The following is a 22,650-nucleotide window of genomic DNA, read 5'->3' on the forward strand; positions in this document are numbered from 1 at the left end:
TTCAGTCTTTAGGGATATGCAGAAATAGGGAGGGATTTCTAGGATTACAACCTACTGACAGTGAAGGAACAGTGATTGTAAAGTGCTTTGCAAAAGAAGCAAATGCAACGTTTGGAAAAATGTTTCATACAGTCAGTTAAGACACTCAAGAGGACATTGGCTGATTATTCAAATGGAAACAACTTGCAGGGTTATGGGGGAAACGCATGAGTTTAGCACTAAGTCAAAATGCTCAGAGCACCAATGCTGGGATGACTAGCCTCCTTCTGCTCGATAATATTTCTGTGATTTATGTATGAGGAGAAACTGGATCAACAAAGACTGTACTATCTGGAGTTTAAAAATATGAAAGGGGATCTCACTGAAACATTTAGAATTCTGACAGGGCTGTCTAAATTGATGATACTCAGCTCCACACACAGACCTCCTGAACCATTCAGCATCCTAACCTGATGTCTGCCCTTCTCCAGGATCAGCCTGACACGATTGATGTCATGGGTGCTCCAACCACTCCTATAGCTCGCATACAGCCGACGTTGACAACCACGTGGCAAGCGACAACAGTGACGATTGTTTTACTTCTGCTTCCACCCATGTGACCGCTCCAGTGCGCACACCCACTCCTGATGAAGGCTTCACCCCCGCTCCCAGCTCCAGCTCTACATCCAGCCCCAGCCCCAAGCCCGGCCAGGTATTCACCATTTCCCCTGGACCTCCCCCTTCACCGAGGTTGATCGGTCAGTCCTCAGCAAAGGGCTCACCTTCATTCCCTTGCACCCACACAGAAACGAATTTCACGTACGCCATGACGTTGAACTCTCTTTTTGCAGCCTCCACCTCTGCGCCTACTTCTATGAACGGGAATCCAATCCACCCTCTAATGACCCCTTGCTAGCGGCAGGATAAACTCCATTCTCCTGGACACTTCCTCCCACTCTCCTACCCTCCCTCGACCTCTTCATCTCAAACTGCCATCGTGACATCAATCACTTGGATATCTCCACCCCTCTCACTTATTCCAACCTCTCCCCGTTGAAATATGCAGCCCTCCGCTCCAACCCCAACCTCACTATTAAACCCACCAAAAAAGGGGGCATGGTGGTAGTATGGGGTACTGACCACTATATCGCTGAGGCCAGACACCAACTCTCTGACACCTCGTCTGACCGTCCCCTCAATCATGACCCCACCTCTGATCACCAACCCATCACCTCCCAGACCATCAACAACCTCATCACTTTGGGACATCTCCCGACCATGGCCTCTAACCTGATAGTTCCACAACCCTGCACCGCCCTTTTCTATCTCCTACCCAAAATCCATAAACCTGACTGCCCTGGGTCGACCCATTGTCTCTGCCTGCTCCTGCCCCGCCGAGCTCATCTCTTCCTATCTCGACTCCGTTCTTTCCCCTTTGGTCCATGAATTCCCTAACTACGTTCGTGATACAACCCACGCCCTCCACCTTTTCCAAAATTTTCAATTCCCTGGACCTCGACACCTCATCTTCACCAAGGATATACAGTCCCTGTACATCTGTAACCCCCACATGGAGGGCCTAAAAGCCCTAAGTTTCTTCCTTTCCCATTGGCCCAACCAGTTCCCCCTCCACTGACACTCTCAGCTTGGCTGAACTGGTCCTCACTCTCAAAAATTTCTCTTTTGACTCTTGCGACTTCCTACAAACTAAAAGGGGTGGCCATGGACACCCGCATGGGCCTGAGCTGAGTCTGCTTCTTTGTAGGATTTGTGGAACAGTCCCTCTTCCGCGACTACACCTGCACCATCCCTCACCTCTTTCTCTGCTATGTTGATGACTGCATCAGTGCAAATTCGCCAACAACTTCCTCCACACCATCAAATTCACCCGGACTATTTATGACACCTCCCTCACCTTCCTGGACCTCTCCGTCTCCATCTGCATCTCCGGAAACTGACTTACCACCGACAGCCATTTCAAACCCACTGACTCCCACAAGTATCTCCACTACACCTCTTCTCACCCACCCTCCTGCAAAAATGCTATCCCATATTCCCAATTCCTCTGCCTCTGCTGCATCTGCTCCCAGGAAGAGACATTCTACTGCAGGACATCCCAGATATCCTCCTATTTTAGGGACAATAATTTCCCTTTCTCTGTAATTACAGATGCCCTCAACTGCATCTCCTCCATTTCCTGCACTTCTGCCTTTAAACCCGCTCCTCTCATCGATAATAAGGATAGAGTCCCCTTAATCTTCACATACCACCCACCAACCTCTAAATCCAATGTATCATCCTCTGACATTTCCGCCACTTTCAATCAGACCCCAACACCAAGAAGATACTTCCCTCCCCACCCCTCTCCGCTTTCTGCATAGATAATTCATTCAGCGATTTCCTCATCAGCTCTACGGTCCCCACCAATTTTTCCACCACACCCGGTACCTTTCCCTGAAAACGCAGGAGTTGCAACACCTGCCCCTATGCCTCCCCTCTCACCTCCGTCCAAGGCCCCAAACAATCCTTCCAGATCCAGCAGAGATTCACCTGCACTTCATCCAACCTGATCTATTGCATTTGTTGCTCCTGATGTGGTCTTGTCTATATTGGGGAGACCAAATGCAGACTTGGCGACCAGTTTGCAGAGCAGCTGTGCACCAACAAACCCGACCTTCCATTTGCCATCCACTTTAACTCCCCCTCCCACTCCCCTGGTGACATGTCCATCCTTGGCCTCCTCCACTGCCAGCGTGAGGCCAAACATAAACTGGAGGAACAACATCTGATATTTTGCCTTGGAAGTTTGCAGCCCAACGAGCTCAACATTGACTTCACCAGCTTCAAAATCCCTCCAACCGTCCAACCTGTCCACCTTCCTACTCACCTATCTGCTCCACCCTTCCCATGGACCAATCACAATACCGCCTACCTGCATCCACCTATCACCATCTGTCCTAACCTTCCCCCAGCCTTAACTCCTCCCTCTATTTACAGACACCCCTATCCCTCTCCAGACCTGGTAAAGGGTTTTGGCCCGAAAAGTTGACTTTCCAGCTTCTTGGATGCTGTCTGATCGGCTGTACTTTTCCAGCCTCACACCTATAGACTCTGGCTCCTAGCATCTGTAGTCCTTATTATCTCCCTGTCTAGACTGATGTTCTGCCTCTCTGAAGGGGGCTCTAGAACAAGAGTTCACAGTCACAGGATGCAGGTTAGACAATATGTGACTGAAATTAGGAGAAATTCCTTCACCCAGAGGGTAATGACCAGGTGGAAATCTCTACCACACAAGGTGGTGAAGGCAAAGTTACTGAATATATTTAAGAAAGAAATAGAAATAGATTTCTAGACACTATTTAAAGAAGGTGGTAGAGGTCATGAATTTGAAAGTTACAGTTAAATGAGTCTTGATGAGTTGTTGCAGTACATCTTAGATGATACACACTGCTCCCACTGTGCCTCAGTGGTGAAGAGTGAACGTTGGAAGGTGTTAGATGAGATGTGAATTAAGTGGACTGCTTTGTCCTGATGATGTTGGACCCAAATGTTCTTGAATCTACATTCACCTAGAGTACTTCGTTGGCATGGTAGGTGAAGGAGAAAAGGGTCATGAGCCAGAGTAGCATTAAGTTGGCAGAGATGCATAAGGAGAGAGGCAACGGGGTTTAGCTTATATGGTTTTGCATTGGTGGTGCATGGGGACTTTCTGAGCAATGAGGGCTGGAGAAATGTCTAATTTGTAGTATTTTTGTTCGTTTTGGATGACATCCCAGGCATCCTTTTGGAATGTGAAATGGCATGCTTGTGTTTAAAGAATGCATAAACCCAATGGAACTTGCAAACTTATCAAGAACATATCTGAATAAGTTGTGGAGATTTAAAAGAAAGTGCCAGGCATTTCAAAGTGCGTGGTTATGTAAAAATATTGAACAAAAACAAAGTTGCTGAAAAAGCTCAGCAGGTCTGGCAGCATCTGTGAAGGAAAAAACAGTTAATATTTCGGGTCCGGTGACCCTTCCTCAGAGGTCATGTAAAATTATTGTAGGATTTGTGATGCATGACTGATTTTGTAAACCATAATTTCCACAATGGGGTGCCTATTGATGGATAACTCCACCTGCCTATTGAATGGAACTGTTTAATATGAAGTATGACTTACTTGAGTGAAAGGTTTGACATAATGTGCATTTTAGTGAAAGGCTGTTTTTCATAAGGAATTGGTTGAAGCAGTTTCACTGTATTGGATGCCTATTTGAGTTCTTTCAACAGTGACTGGAATAGACTGTTACTTTATTCCCTCTCATCATACTTCCTGATTCATGCCCATCCTGGGTAATAGGCACATTGACACAGAGAGAGAATAGAAAGTGTGGTAGGTGGGAGGTGTGAGTTGACAGTGAGTAGGATCAGGCATTCTAAAAGGCTATGGGATGATTAGGGGCATATTGAGGCTTACGGCCATGTGCAATGGGCTTGTGGGGGCCATGACATAGAGGGCACAGAGGCCATGGGGATGAAGGATGGCATAGGACAGCAGAGGAGATTTGTGTAACATTGAGGGTTGGTGCAAAAGCAAAGGTTGGAATTGATGGGGCAGGGAGTGAGGAAGGTGAGAGCAGGAGGGATGTTTTCTGATTTAATCTTTATTTTAAAGTCTGAATAGTTTCAGAGTCTCCAGGCAGACTTTCTCCTCAGCCCACCTCGGGGACCAAGCAGCCTGTTGGGCTCTTCCCAAGTTGCCCAGCGGGATTCCCAACCCAGCCTGCCTCATCATTCCGAAATTCAGAAGCGCATGCAACCATTTTTAAAGTCAACTTCACAGAGTGGGATTTCTTCCAACTGACAGTGTCAGTGACAAGTTACTGACACTGGAGCCTACCATGATGTCTTCTATAGATACTGTTCAGCTGCACCTACCTCAAGCAGCTGTTGAAGAGAATAAAAATTATGTAAGACCATGACACAATCGCATGTGGCTAAAAAAGCTACATGGTTCAGCAGTGTGGGAAACTGAAATATTTGAAGCAAATGCTGAGAAGAAATATAGCAAAACACATCGAACTGAAGAAAGGCAAATATTTAAAAGAGCTCTTCTGGTGCGAGTTGCTACCCATGATCTTATTGCAGGAGTATGTACTCCTCAATGTTGAGCAACACTCAGAGGAAGCACTAAGGATGGCAAGGGCATAAAATGTACTCTGGGTGGGGGATTTCAATGTCCACCACCAAGAGTGGCTCGGCAGCAGTACTACAGATTGAGCTGGTCGGGTCCTAAAGGACATAGCTGCTAGGCTGGGTCTGCGACAGGTGATGAGGGAACCACCAAGAGGGAAAAACATACTTGGCCTCATCCTTACCAATCTGCCAGCTACAGTTGCATCTGTCCATGACAGTATCGATAAGAGTGATCATCGCACAGTCCTGGTGGAGACGAAGTCCCGCCTTCACATTGAGAACAACCTCCATTGTGTTGTGTGGCACTATCACTGTGCTAAATGGGACAGACTTCGCACAGCTCTAGCAACTCAAGACTGGGCATCCATGAGGCACTGTGGGCCATCAACAGCATCAGAATTGTACTCCAGTACAATCTGTAACCTCATGGCCCAGCATATCCCCCACTCAACCATTACCATCAAGCCAGGGGATCAACCCTGGTTCAATGGAGAGTGCAGGAGGGCATGCCAGGAGCAGCACCAGGCATACCTGAAGGTGAGGTATCAACCGGGTGAAGCCACCAAACAGGATTACTTGCACACCAAACAGCGAAAGCAGCAAGTGATAGATAGAGCTACGCAATCCCACAACCGACGGATCAGATCTAAGCTCCGCAGTCCTGCTACATCCAGTCATGAATGGTGGTGGACAACTAAACAACTCACCGGAGGAGGAGGCTCCACAAATATCCCCATCCTCAATGATGGAAGAGCCCAGCACATCAGTGCAAAAGATAAGGCTGAGGCAATTCAGCAATCTTCAGCCAGAAGTGCCGAGTGGATGATCCATCTTGGCCTCCTCTAGTGGTCTCCAGCATTACAGATACCAGTCTTCAGCCAATTCGATTCACTCCACATGATATCAAGAAATGGTTAAAGACACTGAACACTGCAAAGGCTACCGGCCCTGACAATATTCTGGCAATAGTACTGAAAACTTGTGCTCCAGAACTTGCTGCTTCCCTAGCCAAGCTGTTCCAGTACAGTTACAACACTGGTATCTACCCAACAATGTGGAAAATTGCCCAAATATGTCCTGTACATAAAAAGCAGGACAAATCCAACCCGGCCAATTACCGCTCCATCAGTCTCCTCTCGATCATCAGTAAAGTGATGGAAGGTGTCATCAACAGTGTTATCAAGCAGCACCTGCTCAGAAATAACCTGCTCAGCGATGCCCAGTTTGGGTTCCACCAGGGCCACTCAGCTCCTGACCTCATTACGGCCTTGGTTCAAACATGGACAAAAGAGCTGAATTCCAGAGGTGAGGTTAGAGTGACAGCCCTTGATACCAAGGTTGCATTCAACCGAGTGTGGCATCAAGTAGCCCTAGCAAAACTGGAATCAATGGGTATCAGGGGGCAAACACTCTGGTGGTTGGAGTCATACCTGACACATAGGAAGATGCTCGTGGTTGTGGGAGGTCAATCATCTTAGCTCCAGGGCATCTCTGCAGGAGTTCCTTACGGTAGTGTCCTAAGCCCAATCATCTTCAGCTGCTTCATTATTGACCTTCCCTCCATCATAAGGTCAGAGTTGGGGATGTTCGCTGATGTTTGCACAATGTTCAGCACCATTCATGACTCCTCAGATACTGAAACAGTTCATGTTCACATGCAACAAGACCTGGACAATATCCAGGCTTGGGCTGACAAGTGGCAAGTGACATTTGCGCCACACAAATGCCAGGCTATGACCAAAAGAGACAATCTAACCACCGCCCCTTGACATTCAATGGTGTTACCATCACTGAATCCCCCACTATCAACATCCTGGAGGTTACCATTGACCAGAAACTCAACTGGACTCACCACATTAACAGAGTGGCTACAAGAGCAGGCCAGAAGCTGGGAATACTGTGGCAGGTAACTCATCTCCTGATTCCTCAAAGCTTGTCCACCATCTACAAGGCACAAGTCAGGACTGTGATGGAGTAGTCCCCACTTGCCTGGATGAGTGCAGCCCCAACAACACTCAAAAAGCTTGACACCATCCAGGACAAAGCAGCCCGCTTGATTGGCACTACATCCACAAGCATCCACTCCCTCCACCATCAACGCTCAGTAGCAGCAGTGTGTACTATCTATAAGATGCACTGCAGAAATTCACCAAAGATCCTTAGACAGCACCTTCCAAACCCACGACCTCTTCCATCTAGAAGGACAAGGGGCAGCAGATATATGGAAACACCACCTCCAAGTTCCTTTCCAAGTCACTCATCATCCTGACTTGGAAATATATCGCCGTTCCTTCACTGTCACTGGGTCAAAATCCTGGAATTCCCTCCCTAATAGCATTGTGGGTCAACCCACAGCAGGAGGACTGCAAAGGTTCAAGAAGGCAGCTCACCACCACCTTCTCAATGGCAACTAGGGATGGGCAAGAAATGCTGGCCAGCCAGAGACGCCCACATCCCACAAAAATGAATAGAAAGAAAGGTTACTTTTGTTACATTCAAGAGCAATTATTATTAGATTTCCATCAACAAGAAATATGGACAGTACCTTTTGAACTATTGATTGCACTAAATGCAAAGTCGGTATCAATGTCATAATTCTAGTTCTAGGCTACAGTAACACAAATATTGCTTTTGCTTTGAATATGTTATGACTTTTTTTAACACATCAATCTTTGATAACTTGAATTGCTAATGTTGGGAGGCACAAGATCTTTTCAGCCACACAACCAGATTTTTGTGACTGTAGAAGATGAATCTGGTCGACTCGAGTGGTAGATAGGAGCAATAATTAAACTGATACTTTGCTGAGATTATTGATCAACTGCCATTTCAGGTGTCAATATTATTTAAGTAGCAGCATGTAGGCTGTGGGTTCAAATTATTTTTCCAGATACACAATTTTAGCTGCCATTCCAATGCAGAGCATGATGCAGTTTGAGGTGCCATCTTTCAGACGAAACAACAAACTGAGACATCATTTACATTTTCACATGGAGAGCAACCACTGCTACTGCTTTTGTCGTGTCTTAAATGCAGTAACATGTGAGCAGTCTAGGTCAGTGACAGACACTGAGGGATAGGAATCAAAGTCAATAACTAGAGAACATAATTTGTGGTAGGAATCCAAATGATTGGCTTTGATCTTAGTAGGATTGTAGTGGAAGATATTCCTGCTTATCCAGCATTGGATGTCAGTCTGGCAGTTTGACAAATCACAGTGGAGGGGACAAAACAGGCAGTGCTATAGTAGAGCTAGATGTTCTCAGCATGCGTGTAGATCCTGACATGTTTTCAGATGGTACTGTTTAATACGTAAGTTATTATACAGAAATACGAAAGTTGCTGCTGAGCACAGACCTCAGAGGTCTGCACAGAAAAAAAAATTAGTGAGAGCACTACCTCAGGCTGTTTGCACATTATGTCGAAGTAAGGTTCTTCAACGATAGTGGGGACTGCCGATGCTGGAGAATCTGAGATAACAAGGTGTAGAGCTGGATGAACACAGCAGGCCAAGCGGCAACAGAGGAGCAGGAAAGCTGGCGTTTCGGGTCTAGACCCTTCTTCAGAAGCCTATGTTGTGTAATATGGCTTTTATTTACATCTATACACAGTAGGTTCTCAACTACACATCTCTATTGTAATATCTAAGACCTCTCTCTTCACATGCTCTTTCTAGACTTTTAATTTCTCTCTTATTGAGTCATGTGACCGATGACATTGTTATGATTTACATGACTCATTATACCACAGAGATATCCTTGAGCAATTCTAGAAGTAACACTGCTGGAGTGGTAAGAGAAACATTGCACGTAATTCTGTAGTTACAACTGGTTTAGGAAAAAGAAAAGAAACGAATGAGGACAGTCAATCCCAATAGAAAGAGAACAGAATAGCATTGGAAAGAGATAAGTTGATTAATTGCATTAAAGGCTGCAGACAGGTTAAGAAGATTGAGGGACAATAGTTTAATGAAGTCATAGTCATGTTGTATGTCTTTTGTGACTTTGACCAGAACCATTTCTTTGCTTAGCAGGACATACAATATCCTGTGGAACTATTGAAGTAAGGGTATAGAGTAATTCTGGAGTCCTGGCCAACATTTATTTCTCCACCAGCACTCTGAAAAACAGATTCACTGGTTTTTTTATGTTATTAGCTTCAACAATACACACACTGGCTATCACATTTCCCTACATGTATCAGAAACTACACTTCAAAAATACATCATTAGCTCTGAGTCTTTTTTCGTGATGTTTTGAGGCTGTGAAAGATATTATACAATGACAAGTTACCTCGTCTTGCCTTTATTTCTATTGTGGTTGACTGGCAAATAACAAAGGACCATAGAATGAAAACGGTGTACGCTGGAAAGAGTCAGCAGGTCAGACAGTATCTAGTGGGAGATAAATAGTTAATGGTTCAACTCAATAATCTTTCACCAGATTGTAACATGACTGGCTAGTCCATCTACTTCAATTTCTGATTAGATTAGTTAATGAATCTTTCAAACCTATGAGAAAGCTCAAGAGTTACAGGAATTTTTGTGCAGATAGTTTTTTGAACAAAATAATCGTTTAAATAGTCAGAGATGATAATATAACCAAACAGCTGAAGCTACTGTTGAAGCGGGTTAATGAAGATTGAATTAAAACGACCAAATACAGTTTGGTTTGAACATTTTGATATTTCAAATTTATAATGTTGTACAACGTTTATTCCCTTAGCATAATTCAGCACCCAATCCATACCACTTTAAAGATACTGACGTAAAATAACTTCTAAAGTATTTCTAGAAGGACATCTTAATTTGTATGTTGGGGAGACAGCTAATGGCGCAAAGTCACAGACCCACCTTAGACTCTTAAATGCTTGTTGCTACATAGAGCTGCAGAGTTTGACAATAATAAGTTGACATGAATAAGGTTACAGTATATCTAAATAATTGACACATGACAAACTGTTTCTTTTCTTTTGCTCCAGGGTGAACCTTCAGATTTGATGAAGAGGAAAGGTAAGTGACTCTAATTTAAATATGTAGTAGACAACTTTCAGTTAGTATCTTACAAATGCTGTTAGGACCCGGGTTCATATATGCAAAGAACAAAACACCTATTTCAGGTGGGTGTCAGTAAACCTATTTTTGCCATTTTCCAATTTTAGAACCAGACACAATTCTGGAGAGAATCTGCCCCAAAATTAATTTGTCATCCAAAAAATTGGTAAACCAATGCTGAATTTCCTTGTCTGATTGATTCATTGCTGAGCAAAGGTTAAATGCAGAAACCAGAGTTACTGTTTCAAAATAATAAAGAACTATGAATGCTGGAAATGACAAACAAAATCAGAAATTGCTGGAAAGACTCAGCAGGTTGGGCAGCATCTTTGGAAAGAAAGCAAAGTTAATGTTTCAGGTCCTGTCATAGAGTTAAAGACTCATACAGTGTGGAAACAGACCCTTCGCTGACCATGTTCCCAAACCAAATCAGTCCCACTTGCCTGCATTTGGCCCATATCACTCCAAATCTTTCCTATTCATGTACATATCCAAATGTCTTTTGAATGTTATAACTGTACCTGCATCCACCACTTCCTCTGGCAGTTCATTCCACATACAAACCACTCTGTGTACAAGTTGCCCCTCATGTTCTTTTTTAAATCTTTCTTCTCTCACCTTAAAACTATGTCCCCTAGTTTTGAATTCCCCCAACCTGGGAAAACGACCATTGCTATTCACCTTATTCATGCCCCTCATTGTTTTATAAACCTCCATAAGGGCTTCAACCTCCTCATCTCCGGTGAAAGTCCCAGCGTATCCATCCTTTCTATACAACTCAAGCCTTTCATTCCTGTCAACATCCTGGTGAATCTTTTCTGAACACTCTAGAACTCTAGTACTTCTAGTACTCTAGAAGAGGCCTCACCAATGTCTTGTCCAACCTCAACATGACTTCCCAACTCTTATACTCAAAGGTCTGAGCAATGAAGGCAAGTGTGCTAAACACCTTAATTACCCTGTTCATATTTGTCACAAATGTCATGAAATTATATACCTGAACCCCTAGGTCTCTCTGTTCTACAACTTACCCAGGGCCCTACAATTAATTATGTTAGTTCTGACCTTATTTGTTTTACCAAAATGCAATACCTCGCATATCCAAATTAAGCTCCATCCGCCACTACTCAGTCCATTGACCCAATTGATCAAGATCTCCTTCAGAACAAAATTTAAATGAAGGTGTGAAGGCTGCACAAAATAGTACTTGAAACACATGAAGATAGGTTATCTTAATTTTATAGCTATAAGAACAAGTTTTGGGGAGAATATGGCATATTTTGTATTGAGGAGAAATCTGGTAATTGGCAAGATCTGTGCTGTTGAATGTGTATGTCTGTTTCCTAACAGAGGTCTTCAAGTAAAATTCTTTTCATTGGCATGTTGTTTGTGAGATAAACCTGAAAGCCTTTTTAAATGCTGATGAATTTTAACTCTTACTGAAATCACAGGACAGGGAGGATTACATGGAAAAATATTTCATAGCAAAAATAATTTTTGCGCCTATCATAATGGCCTATCGGTCACAATCCCATGAAAATAATTAAAATCCAGAATATAATCATTAAAGGTTTTGTTGGTTCTGCTGAATTTTTACAGCAATTTCTAATTTTGTTTGTGATTTCAATCCAGTCTATCTAACTTCAACAAAATCTAAAGCTGGAAAAATTTGTCTCAATTTAGGTGCCTGCTTTGAGATAATCCATCATTCTCATTGAAATAAAACCTGGGAATTAAGAGCATCCTTAACTCCTGATGATCTGGGACCATACACTTGCCCTATACAAACCCCGTGTTATATTTCACACACAGATTAATGTTGATGTTTCTTTTTTATATTATTTCCTGACCTGCATGCTTACCCTGTCTTGATTTTCAGAATTCAATGCATCACTCAAGGGTATTGAATATTCTTAGTGTGACACTTCCATTCACACCAGTTTAATTTAAGGCTTCTTTAGATAAGGCAGGAAACTTAGCATTGATTTGTGACAAATAATAACAAATTTATGCTTAAGAATTGAGGTGAGAGTACCTTCATTAAAACCATTTGGTTGAAACTTTGAGTATTCAATCTAGTTAAATATAAATTTCAGAGGTGTAAGGAGTGATGACCAGTCATTGAAGCAGGCCATTTGGCCCATCAGTCCACACTAACCCTCCATAGAGCATCCTACCCAGAACGACCCCCTACCCTATCCATGCATATTCCCTCTAGACACTATGGGCAATTTAGCATGACCAATCCACCTAAACTGCACATCTTTGGACTGTAGGAGGAAACTGGAGCACCCAGAGGAAACCCATGCAGATATGGGGAGAAAGTGCAAACTCCATGCAGACAGTTGCCCAAGGCTGGAATTGAACCCAGTCCCTGGTGCTGTGAGGCAGCAGTGCTAGCCACTGAGCAACTGTGCCACCCACATCAGCCAGAGAGTGTTTTTACCTAAATGTTGTTTAGAAATTTTTGATTTTTAAGTAGTTGCTTTGACAGTCCCCATCTGAAACTGTAACAAATTCAGGACCCTGCAGAGTCAGGTCATAACAAACTAGGAATTCCTTGTGATGTACAGATGAAAAGAATCATTTTGAAACTGATTTTCAAAGAAAGAACCACAAACAGCTTTCTTGAGTTTGCTTTCTTTCTTCAGTTGCTTGCACAGTTATGCAAGCTGTTAGGGACCCACATCATGCAGAGCTAGAGTGGTGCAGTTCGCTTGTCTCTCTGTATGCCTTTTAAAGGCAACAAACAGCCTCATTAAGTCTGCTCACTGATTTCCGTCTCAGTGAATGAATAAGGAGACTAAGTTATTTCACTATTGTTTAACAAAGTAGTAGGGGTTTTAATGTGAGCCTCCCCCCATGCCTCCCTTCAATTCATCCCTGCTCCTACTCCTACAGGCCATTACCTGCCTGTCTTCTTCTCGGCAGGTGGTATTGCTTTATCATGTTGATATGAGCCTTTGCTTTGCTGCCTTTACGTTCTAAAAATCTCTTCGTGATTAATGTCATAGATGTCATACATATTGCCCATCAAAGAACAAAGAACAAAGCAAATTACAGAACAGGAACAGGCCCTTCGGCCCTCTGCGCGATCCAGGTCCTCTATCTAAACCTGTTGCCTATTTTCCAAGGATCTGTATCCCTCTGCACCCTGCCCATTCATGTATCTGTCTAGATACATTTTAAATGACGCTATCGTGCCTGCCTCACCCACCTCCGCTGGCAACGTGTTCCAGGCACCCACACCCTCTGCATAAAGAACTTTCCACACATATCTCCCTTAAACTTTTCCTCTCTCACCTTGAAATCGTGACCCCTAGTAATTGAGTCCCCCACTCTGGGAAAAAGCTTTTTGCTATCCACCCTGTCTACACCTCTCATGATTTTGTCGACCTCAATCAGGTCCCCCCTCAACCTCCATCTTTCTAATGTAAATAATCCTAATCTACTCAACCTCTCTTCATAGCTAGTGCCCTCCATACCAGGCAACATCCTGGTGAACCTTTTCTACACCCTCTCCAAAGCATCCACATTCGTTTGGTAATGTGGCGACCAGAACTGTACGCAGTATTCCAAATGTGGTCGAACCAAAGTCCTATACAACTGTAACATGACATGGCAACTCTTGTACTCAATACCTCATTCGATGAATGAAAGCATGCCGTATGCCTTCTTGACCACTCTATCCACCTGCATTGCCACCTTCAGGGTACAAAGGACCTGAACACCCAGATCTCTCTGTGCATCAATTTTCCCCAGGGCTTTTCCATTTACCATATAGTTCACTGTTGAATTGGATCTTCCAAAATGCATCACCTCGCATTTGCCTGGATTGAACTCCATCTGCCATTTCTCTGCCCAACTCTCCAACCTATCTATATTCTGCTGCATTCTCCGACAGCCCCCTTCACTATCTGCTACTCCACCAATCTTAGTGTCATCTTCAAACTTGCTAATCAGACCATTTATACCTTCCTCCAGATCATTTATGTATATCACAAACAACAGTGGTCCCAACACGGATCCCTGTGGAACACCACTGGTCACAGTTCTCCATTTTGAGAAACTCCCTTCCACTACAACTCTCTGTCTCCTGTTGCCCAGCCAGTTCTCTAGCCATCTAGCTAGTATACCCTGGACCCCATGCGACTTCACTTTCTCCATCAGCCTACCATGGGGAACCTTATCAAACACCTTACTGAAGTCCATGTATATGACATCTACAGCCCTTCCCTCATCTATCAACTTTGTCACTTCCTCAAAGAATTCTATCAAGTTGGTAAGACATGACCTTCCCTGCACAAAACCATGCTGCCTATCACTAATAAGCCCATTTTCTTCCAAATGTAAATAGATCCTATCCCTCAGTATCTTCTCCAGCAGCTTCCCCACCACTGACGTCAGGCTCACCGGTCTATAATTACCTGGATTATACTTGCTACCCTTCTTAACCAAGGGGACAACATTAGCAATTCTCCAGTCCTCTGGGACCTCACCCGTGCTCAAGGATGCTGCAAAGATATCTGTTAAGGCCCCAGCTATTTCCTCTCTCGCTTCCCTCAGTAACCTGGGATAGATCCCATCCGGACCTGGGGACTTGTCCACTCTATTGCCTTTTAGAGTACCCAACACTTGCCCCCTCCTTATGCCAACTTGACCTAGAGTAATCAAACATCTATCCCTAACCTCAACATCCATCATGTCCCTCTCCTCGGTGAATACCAATGCAAAGTACTCATTAAGAATCTCACTCATTTTCTCTGACTGCTCTCATAACTTCCCTCCTTTGTCCTTGAGTGGACCAACCCTTTCTCTGGTTACCCTCTTGCTCCTTATGTAGGAATAAAAGGCTTTGGGATTTTCCTTAACCCTGTTTGCTAAAGATATTTCATGACCTCTTTTAGCCCTCTTAATTCCTCGTTTCAGATTGGTCCTACTTTCCCGATATTCTTCCAAAGCTTTGTCTGTTTTCAGTCGCCTAGACCTTATGTATGCTTCTTTTCAGTCGCCTAGACCTTATGTATGCTTCATTTAATTTAATCATCTGGTCAGGCATTTCCTCATGGAATGGAATTTTTGACTGTACACCTCCAGCACTGGTTGGTATACACTTATGATAGTGCTTTCCTACGACTCTGTAATCAGTGGCACTTTCTTCAAGTAAGAGGGATTAAACCTTGTGCACTTTACCCATAAGCTTACTCTACAGTAGTAAGGACCAGTGCTGGACTGGGGACTTTAAGCGATGTACCATCTTTTCAAAAGAGAATGAATACTTCTACCTCTGCTTTTTTCAAACTTAAGAATGAAATGAGTGAATCAAACTGCCTCTCCACAAGCCTGAGCTAATAATGTCTTCAAGGGAGTAGAGTTCTAGCTCTTCAGCTGTAGCAGCATTATTTCAAACTCCTTTTCCCACAGTTTTTTCCCAAAACTCTCTCTTCTCCAGTTGCTTTTTCTTCTATCTCTTCTCTCTTCCTCTATCCCTTCTCTCATCCTGATTTCTCCTCTTTTTCTTATAATTCTATTTTTGCTGTTACTCCATCATTTGTGTCTTCAGTTTCGATGTGCAAATCATTAGCCATGCTTTTTCAAATTTTGGGTTATTTTGACTTTGATGTGAAATTCTAAGCCTAAATGCCTCACAAAATCTTTAAACTGTTGGTGGGACAGAACTTCTAAATGCTGTAAAATAACTTTCCCTAATTCTAGTAGAAATCCTAATGCTACCTAATAGGAACACACTGAACATGCACAGTCATAAACAAATGAGAAATTAACATTGGCCAAACACTACTTCTTAGAAGACAACCAACACACTGAGTTACAAAAATGCATTTCCAATTAACATCTGAACATGATTAGGATCCCTGCACCACATTTATACATTATGTTTCCACTAACTGTGCATTATAGTCTTATTGTTGAAGTTCCCAGGTTTATCTCCCATTTGAATGAGATCTCTAACCACTGCCACACTCAGCTAAATGTTTCACTGTCCTTTTAAAACAAAGTACCCCACTCAGTCTTCTGAGTCTAATGAAATAGACTTCTAACAGCAAGGCAACTGTTTAACTTCCACAAACTTTGTTTCTTCAAACTATGTATCTGTCATCACTAGCACTTCACTTAGAATTTATACCGTCTGGTCCATCATGGTGAGTAGTGTCATTTCCGATTTTGATCTGTATGGGTTTGTATATGGGGTCCAATTCTATGTGTTTGTTGATTGCATTATAGGTGGCGAACCATGCCTCTAGGAATTCCCGTGCATGTCAATATTTGGCTTGGGACACTATGGTTACCTTGTCCCAGTTAAACTAATGGCCTTCATTATCTGAGTGTACCAATATTAAGGAGAATTTGTCGTGCCGTTTTGCTGCTAGCTGATGTTCATGTATTCTGATAGCTAATTTCCTTCCTGTCTGTCCGATGTAATGTTTGTGGCAGTCGTTGCATGGTATTTTGTAAACCACATTGGTTCTGCATGTTGTAGGAATGGGTTCTTTAATCCTCGTAAGTGTTTGTCGTAGAGTGGCTGTGGGCTTGTGGGCCACCATGATTCCTAGTGGTCTTAGGAGTCTTGTTGTCAGTTCCAATACGTTTTTGATGGAGGGCAGTGTGGCCAGTGTGTTAGGGCGTACTGTGTCCTCCTGTTGTTGTCTGTTTTGTATAACCTATACAAAGTCTTCACTATAAGCGGATATCCCCACAACTTCATCCGCAGATACCTACTAAACAGACAACAACAGGAGGACACAGTATGCCCTAACACACTGGCCACACTGCCCTCCATCAAGAACATTGGAACTGACAACAAGATTCCTAAGACCACTAGGAATCATGGTGGACAACAAGCCCACAGCCAAACTACGACAAACACTTACAAGGATTAAAGACCCCATTCCCACAACATGCAGAACAACGTGGTTTACAGAATACCATGCAACAACTGCCACAAACATTACATCGGACAGACAGGAAGGAAACTAGTCATCAGAATACATGAACATCAGCTAGCAGCAAAACAGCACAACAAATTCTCCTTAATATCGGTACACTCAGATAATGAAGGCCATCAGTTTAACTGGGACAAGTTAACCATAATAATCCAAGTCAAATATTGACACGCACGGGAATTCCTAGAGGCATGGTTCGCCACCTGTATTGCAATCAACAAACGCATAGAATTGGACCCCATATACAAACCCATACAGATCAAAAGCGGAATTGACACAACTCACCAGTAACGGACCAGACAGAAATAAATTCCAAGAGAAGTAGAATAACATTGCTTCATTGGAGGCTCCACTGATGATGTCACCTAGCATGGTGACGAAACGTCTGAATGAAAACAGGCCAGCTCGGTGAGCAAGTCAATAACCTCACCCACAACCTGAGCTACAGATCTTTGCCAAAACTTTAAACTAGCAGTCTGCATCGGTGGCTTCCCAAAACCAAATCTTTCTTTTGCTATCATAACACCATCTTAAATGAGTTTTCTTTCCAAAATGTTTCCGTCTGGTGAGCAGAGAGCCTGTGGGTCTATATACAGCAAGGGCAGCTGCTACTCCTTTGGGTCAAAGTGCTAATGCTTGCACTTTATGTTCATCTTAAATTTGATTTGACTTTGTTTCCATAGCAAGTTGGTCACATGTGTGTCTCTGGGCATATTTTTAGGTCATATTCCCCTCTCCAAACTTCTCCATTTTACAGTGTAAAACAAAACAGCGTAAAACAAAACCATCCCATAACCATCACCATAGAAAATCCAGCATTCTCCATGTATGTTCCTCTCCTTTGTCTTTCCACCATTTTCTGCTGTACTTGGGACATAAAAATTACACTCTGTCCAAGTACAATAAAAATATTGGCAAGACATGTAGCAAGACAGTGTGTGTAGGGCAGAGGCAGGGTGTGTGTATTAAAGGAGCCCAGCAATTTTTCGGCTTTATCTTCTTGTTCCCTAATGTTCTACTGAATAACACAGATGGAACATTATATTTAGAGAATTTTGTTGAAGTTTCCTGCTGCTTTAATTGCTTACGTAGTTGCCCACCAGTTTCACACCACTGTTTGCAATATTTGCTTTACAAATAAGCATGCCCAGGAAGCCTTTCTGTATCTCGTCCTGGAGCTCAACAATGGATATAACAATTTTGTATAAAGGTAACAGGGCCATGTAAGATTGCATTGAAGAAGTTCCAGGCTACAATGCTTTTCTGATGTCTTTCAGTCATCCTTGTTGTTTGCCTCCTTACCCAGAGTGTGCTAGAAGGCCTCATCTTCAGTGACCTTTTCTCTGCGTAATTAAGTCAATGTGGTGTTTTCAGCCAGTCAGCTATGTGCATGTAATGTATAGTAACATCAGTAATTATGTAATAGTGTAACTGTGTCAGAAGTTAGTTTTGTTAACAAACTTCAAGACATCTGCCTCAACAAGATCCTGACCCTCAGTGGTCTGTAATGTGGACTAACATATCAAAAAAAACACAAACCACATCACTTCCCACTTTATTTTTACTGTTGCCATCTCACCTACCATTTCTGTGGGACATTTTCTAATCTCCCAATGTAACTGCATTGTTTCATTGCAATTTTACAAGTCACTCATCAGCAATGCTGAAATCGCATGTCTACCAAACTGATTCATATTGATTGTGAACACCCACAGTATGAAACAATTTATTTTCATAACTTAAATCATGGCCAACAAATCTTTGCGAGTTCCTCCCACTTCAGAGTTATGAGTTTGTTAGAATAAGGTTTTCCATGCATATTTAGTGAAGTATCAATTGGAAGGGTGCAGAAAAGATTTACTAGGATGTTACTGGGACTAGAGGGTTTGAGTTATAAGGAGAGGCTGGGTAGGTTGGCACTTTTTTTCCCTAGAGCGTTGGAGGTTGAGGGGGTGACCTTATAAAGGGGAATAAAATCATCAGGGGCATAGATAAGGTGAATAGCAAAGGTCGTTTCCCTGGGGAATTCAAAACTAGCCGGCATAGTTTTAAGGTGAGAGGGGAAAGATTTAAAAGAGACCTGAGGGGCAACTTTTTTACACAGAGGGTGATGTGTTTGTGGAATAAACTATCAGAGGAAGTGACAGATGCAAATACAGTTACAACATTTAAAAGATGTTTGGACAGGTACATGAATAAGAAAGTTTTAGAGGGATATGGGCCGAACACCAGCAAAAGGGATGAATTTACTTTTCTTTTTTCACAGAGCTTCTTATTGCAATTAGTATTGATGAGAAACAATAAAAGCAGTTTATACAAGTCAGATTTTTTTGGAGCAGTACAGTCTCTTAGCAACAGTGAGAAATGGTGTTTAAAAGAGAAAATTCATAGGGTACTAATTTCAGTCATAAAATAATTACACAGTCAGCAGTATATCATTAAACAAAGTTCACTCGGTCAAAAGATTTGACGTGTGTCTCCAGTGTTCAGCAACACTTCCCTATAAGCTGTCAATTATCAAGGTACATTGAATATTATGTTACAACTCTTTAATAAATGAATTGGTACATGTACATTGAGCAGGATAAGGCATAGCTATAATCATAGTTCAAATCTTGCTCATTCCTGGACACCAGGATTATGAAAATGATATGTAAGCATCAAAAATTGTTAACCTAAGAACAAATTCAGAGGAATGTATTGATGCCACTGTGTTCATTCTTCCAAAGGCCATGAATAATCCCTGTTATTAACTCTCAGTCCATTTAATCTCATGGTTACACAGGCTGATTTGATTTTCTGCAAATTTTCTTCCCGCAGATGAATTTTGAGAATAATTATATAATAGCATTTATATTATTCATTTCCAGCTGTTTATCTTCCTGGGTGTAATATGTATGCTGGACCTGTGTAAATATTTGAGGTCAGCACTCAAATGTGAGCAACAAATGCAAATTTGTTTAAATGCATGTTGAAAGCCATATTTTCCTGTGTCTTTTTCAGATACACCACCTTATAATGAAATTCAAAATGAAATATCTCATTTGAAGTCATTACAATGAAATTGATTAACACCTCTTTCCCTGCTCAAAAATGTTGACAGCTTGACTAAGATTTACCTTACAATAGGTCAGATATACAGACTACATCAAGCTTAAATTTGGTTTTAAATTTGGGATAGATTTTACCTTTTGTAATACAAATCAATTTTAAATAGGTCAGATAGATTTGCAGCAGATGCAAAGGCAAAATGTTAGAGTCAGCAAAAGAAAATGGGACCAGATGGATAGAAAAAAGAAATGGTTGGAGTTTTTGTCCAGCAAGGTATTTTATCTGCTGAGGCATTGCATTTGTTATTTCCCATAACATGAGAATCTAGATATGGAGATTATGGTATTGAAGAATACAGATATACACTACAACTAACTAATATATAGAAGCATTACATTCCCTGGGCACTAAGATATCTGGGATAACATTAAGTCACAACAGTACAGCATATTTTCAGTGGTGTGAATGCTTCAAGTCATCTGAAGTTAGATAGATTTGAGACACTCAGGTCTAATGCTGCGTTATACTGATGACATTGTGTGTGTGTCTTAAAGACATACTGCCCATGAAAACTAACATAACAAGGAGTATTGAATGAGTGTACAGGTGAGTTGAGCCAGTGACAAGAAACAAGCAGACTGAGAGAGACTAGCACCATTCAAAACCACTGGATGGCTGAAAGGGCTTTATAGCCAATGAAGTACTTTTGAAGTATTGTGACAATGTAGAAAACACAGCAGCAAGCTCCCACAAGATCTTTATGATAGAGACCAGATAATTTATTTCTGTATTGCTGAGGGATAAGTATTGACTGGGGATAACTTCCTTCCTTTTCCTGGAAAATATCCACTGTGTGGCATGTGATTGTCTACATTCATCCCAACAAGCAGATCATGCTTTAATTAATGTTTCATCCAAAGGATACTTCCTCAATACAGTTCTGAAATGTCAGCTTTGATTTTGTGCTCAAGCTGTAAGGTGGGACTTGAATCCAGAACCTTATAATTTAGAGGCAGAACTAACTGAACTATAGCTGCCAATGATTGAATTTCATTGCAAGTAATAAAAGAAGAGGCAGAGCCATCAAACACAACATGAAGCTAAGATTGAAGCTAGTCTTGAATGATTGTCACTCAGTGGATAATCTTGCTGAAGAATCTTAAAATCATTAGGGAATATGGAGGTGGAAGTGCATTGTAGCACTCTCACACGAGAATATGAAGGGGATGAAGTTTCTGCTGGTAAAGTAGATAGATTTGGCTCTAATGCTTATCTTGGCACCAAAATATTGATTGTGCACTGGTGTGTACGCTACTTCATTGCAAATGAAAAACCTTCACTCCAACACCAGGCAATCTTGTGGTCAGGTTAGAAGTGGGACATTTGAATCAGACAGCTATTGATGCCTCCAGAAATTCAGCATTGAAATGTATAATAAGTATAATCAGGACATAAAGCATGTAATTTCTGCTTCCTTTATAAACCAAAACGCTATGTTGCAAGAGAATTCAACTGTGACAAATCATATTTAATATGAGTAATCTGATCACAGACTTTTCCTTTACTTATTGTCAGGACTATCATTTTCCTGGTTAATGTGTTTGTGTGCTGCATATGCGAGATCATGGTGTAATAAATGAGAATTGTCACTGTAAAAAAAATCTCCTTTATAATGTATTCCAAGTCTAATTCAGTGCTATGTCTGTAGGGCAGCAAAACAAACATAGCAATTTTCACTAGATTATGGTAAATCCTCATTTTAAGTTGCCCAATTTAAATCTTCTGATTTAACACCATATTGTTAATGGGTCTCGATCCATATTTAGCATTGGGAATTTGCATTAATATTCTTTCATGGTGGATAGGATGTACGGTCACATAACTTGACTACCATTATTTTGGAGTAGCCTTTCCTGCTTGCCCAATCATGCTCCCTGACTCTCCATCTCCCTGTTCCTTGTTTAATCCCTCCCTCCCTCCTGCTGGCCATCTCTCCAGCTGTTTGCAACCCTGAACTCAAAGCTGCTCAAACTCTCTAGATTGCTTCTTGCCTCTTGCCACTCATCCCAGGAAAGTTGCTCACAGTGGAGGTTTAAGAGAGAGAAAGCAAGTAGAAGGGTCAAGAGCAGGTGACAGGACATGGGGAGGTATTGGTGCTGTGATAATGGTAACTGGGTAGTAGTCCAGAATCTCAGACTAATATTCTGAGAGCATGAGTTTAATAAAAACCACCATGACGGATGGTGAAATTTGATTTTAAAAAATAATCTGGAATTAAAAGCTAGCCAATGGTCGCCATGTAATCACTGTCAATTAACCCGTCTGGTTCAATAATGTCCTTTAGGGAAGGAAACCTAACATCCTTACCTGGGTCTGGCCTATGTGTGACTCCAGATCAAAAGAAATGTGATTGGCTCCTCATTGCCC

The 22,650-nt window shown here is 42.1% G+C and overlaps 1 protein-coding gene across 1 annotated transcript in view; it reads left to right on the plus strand.

Moving 5' to 3' along the window:
- The window catches only part of LOC109927336 (follistatin-related protein 5-like), a 499,489-nt gene that overhangs the window by 83,425 nt on the left and 393,414 nt on the right, over nt 1-22,650 (plus strand). Inside the window, exon 2 of the mRNA XM_048603747.1 lies at nt 10,138-10,168. Coding sequence (XP_048459704.1) covers nt 10,138-10,168 — 31 coding nt within the window. The remainder of the gene's footprint in view (nt 1-10,137; nt 10,169-22,650) is intronic.

Source organism: Rhincodon typus, chromosome 12, assembly GCF_021869965.1.
Source record: "Rhincodon typus isolate 14 chromosome 12, sRhiTyp1.1, whole genome shotgun sequence".
NCBI classification, from domain to species: domain Eukaryota; kingdom Metazoa; phylum Chordata; class Chondrichthyes; order Orectolobiformes; family Rhincodontidae; genus Rhincodon; species Rhincodon typus.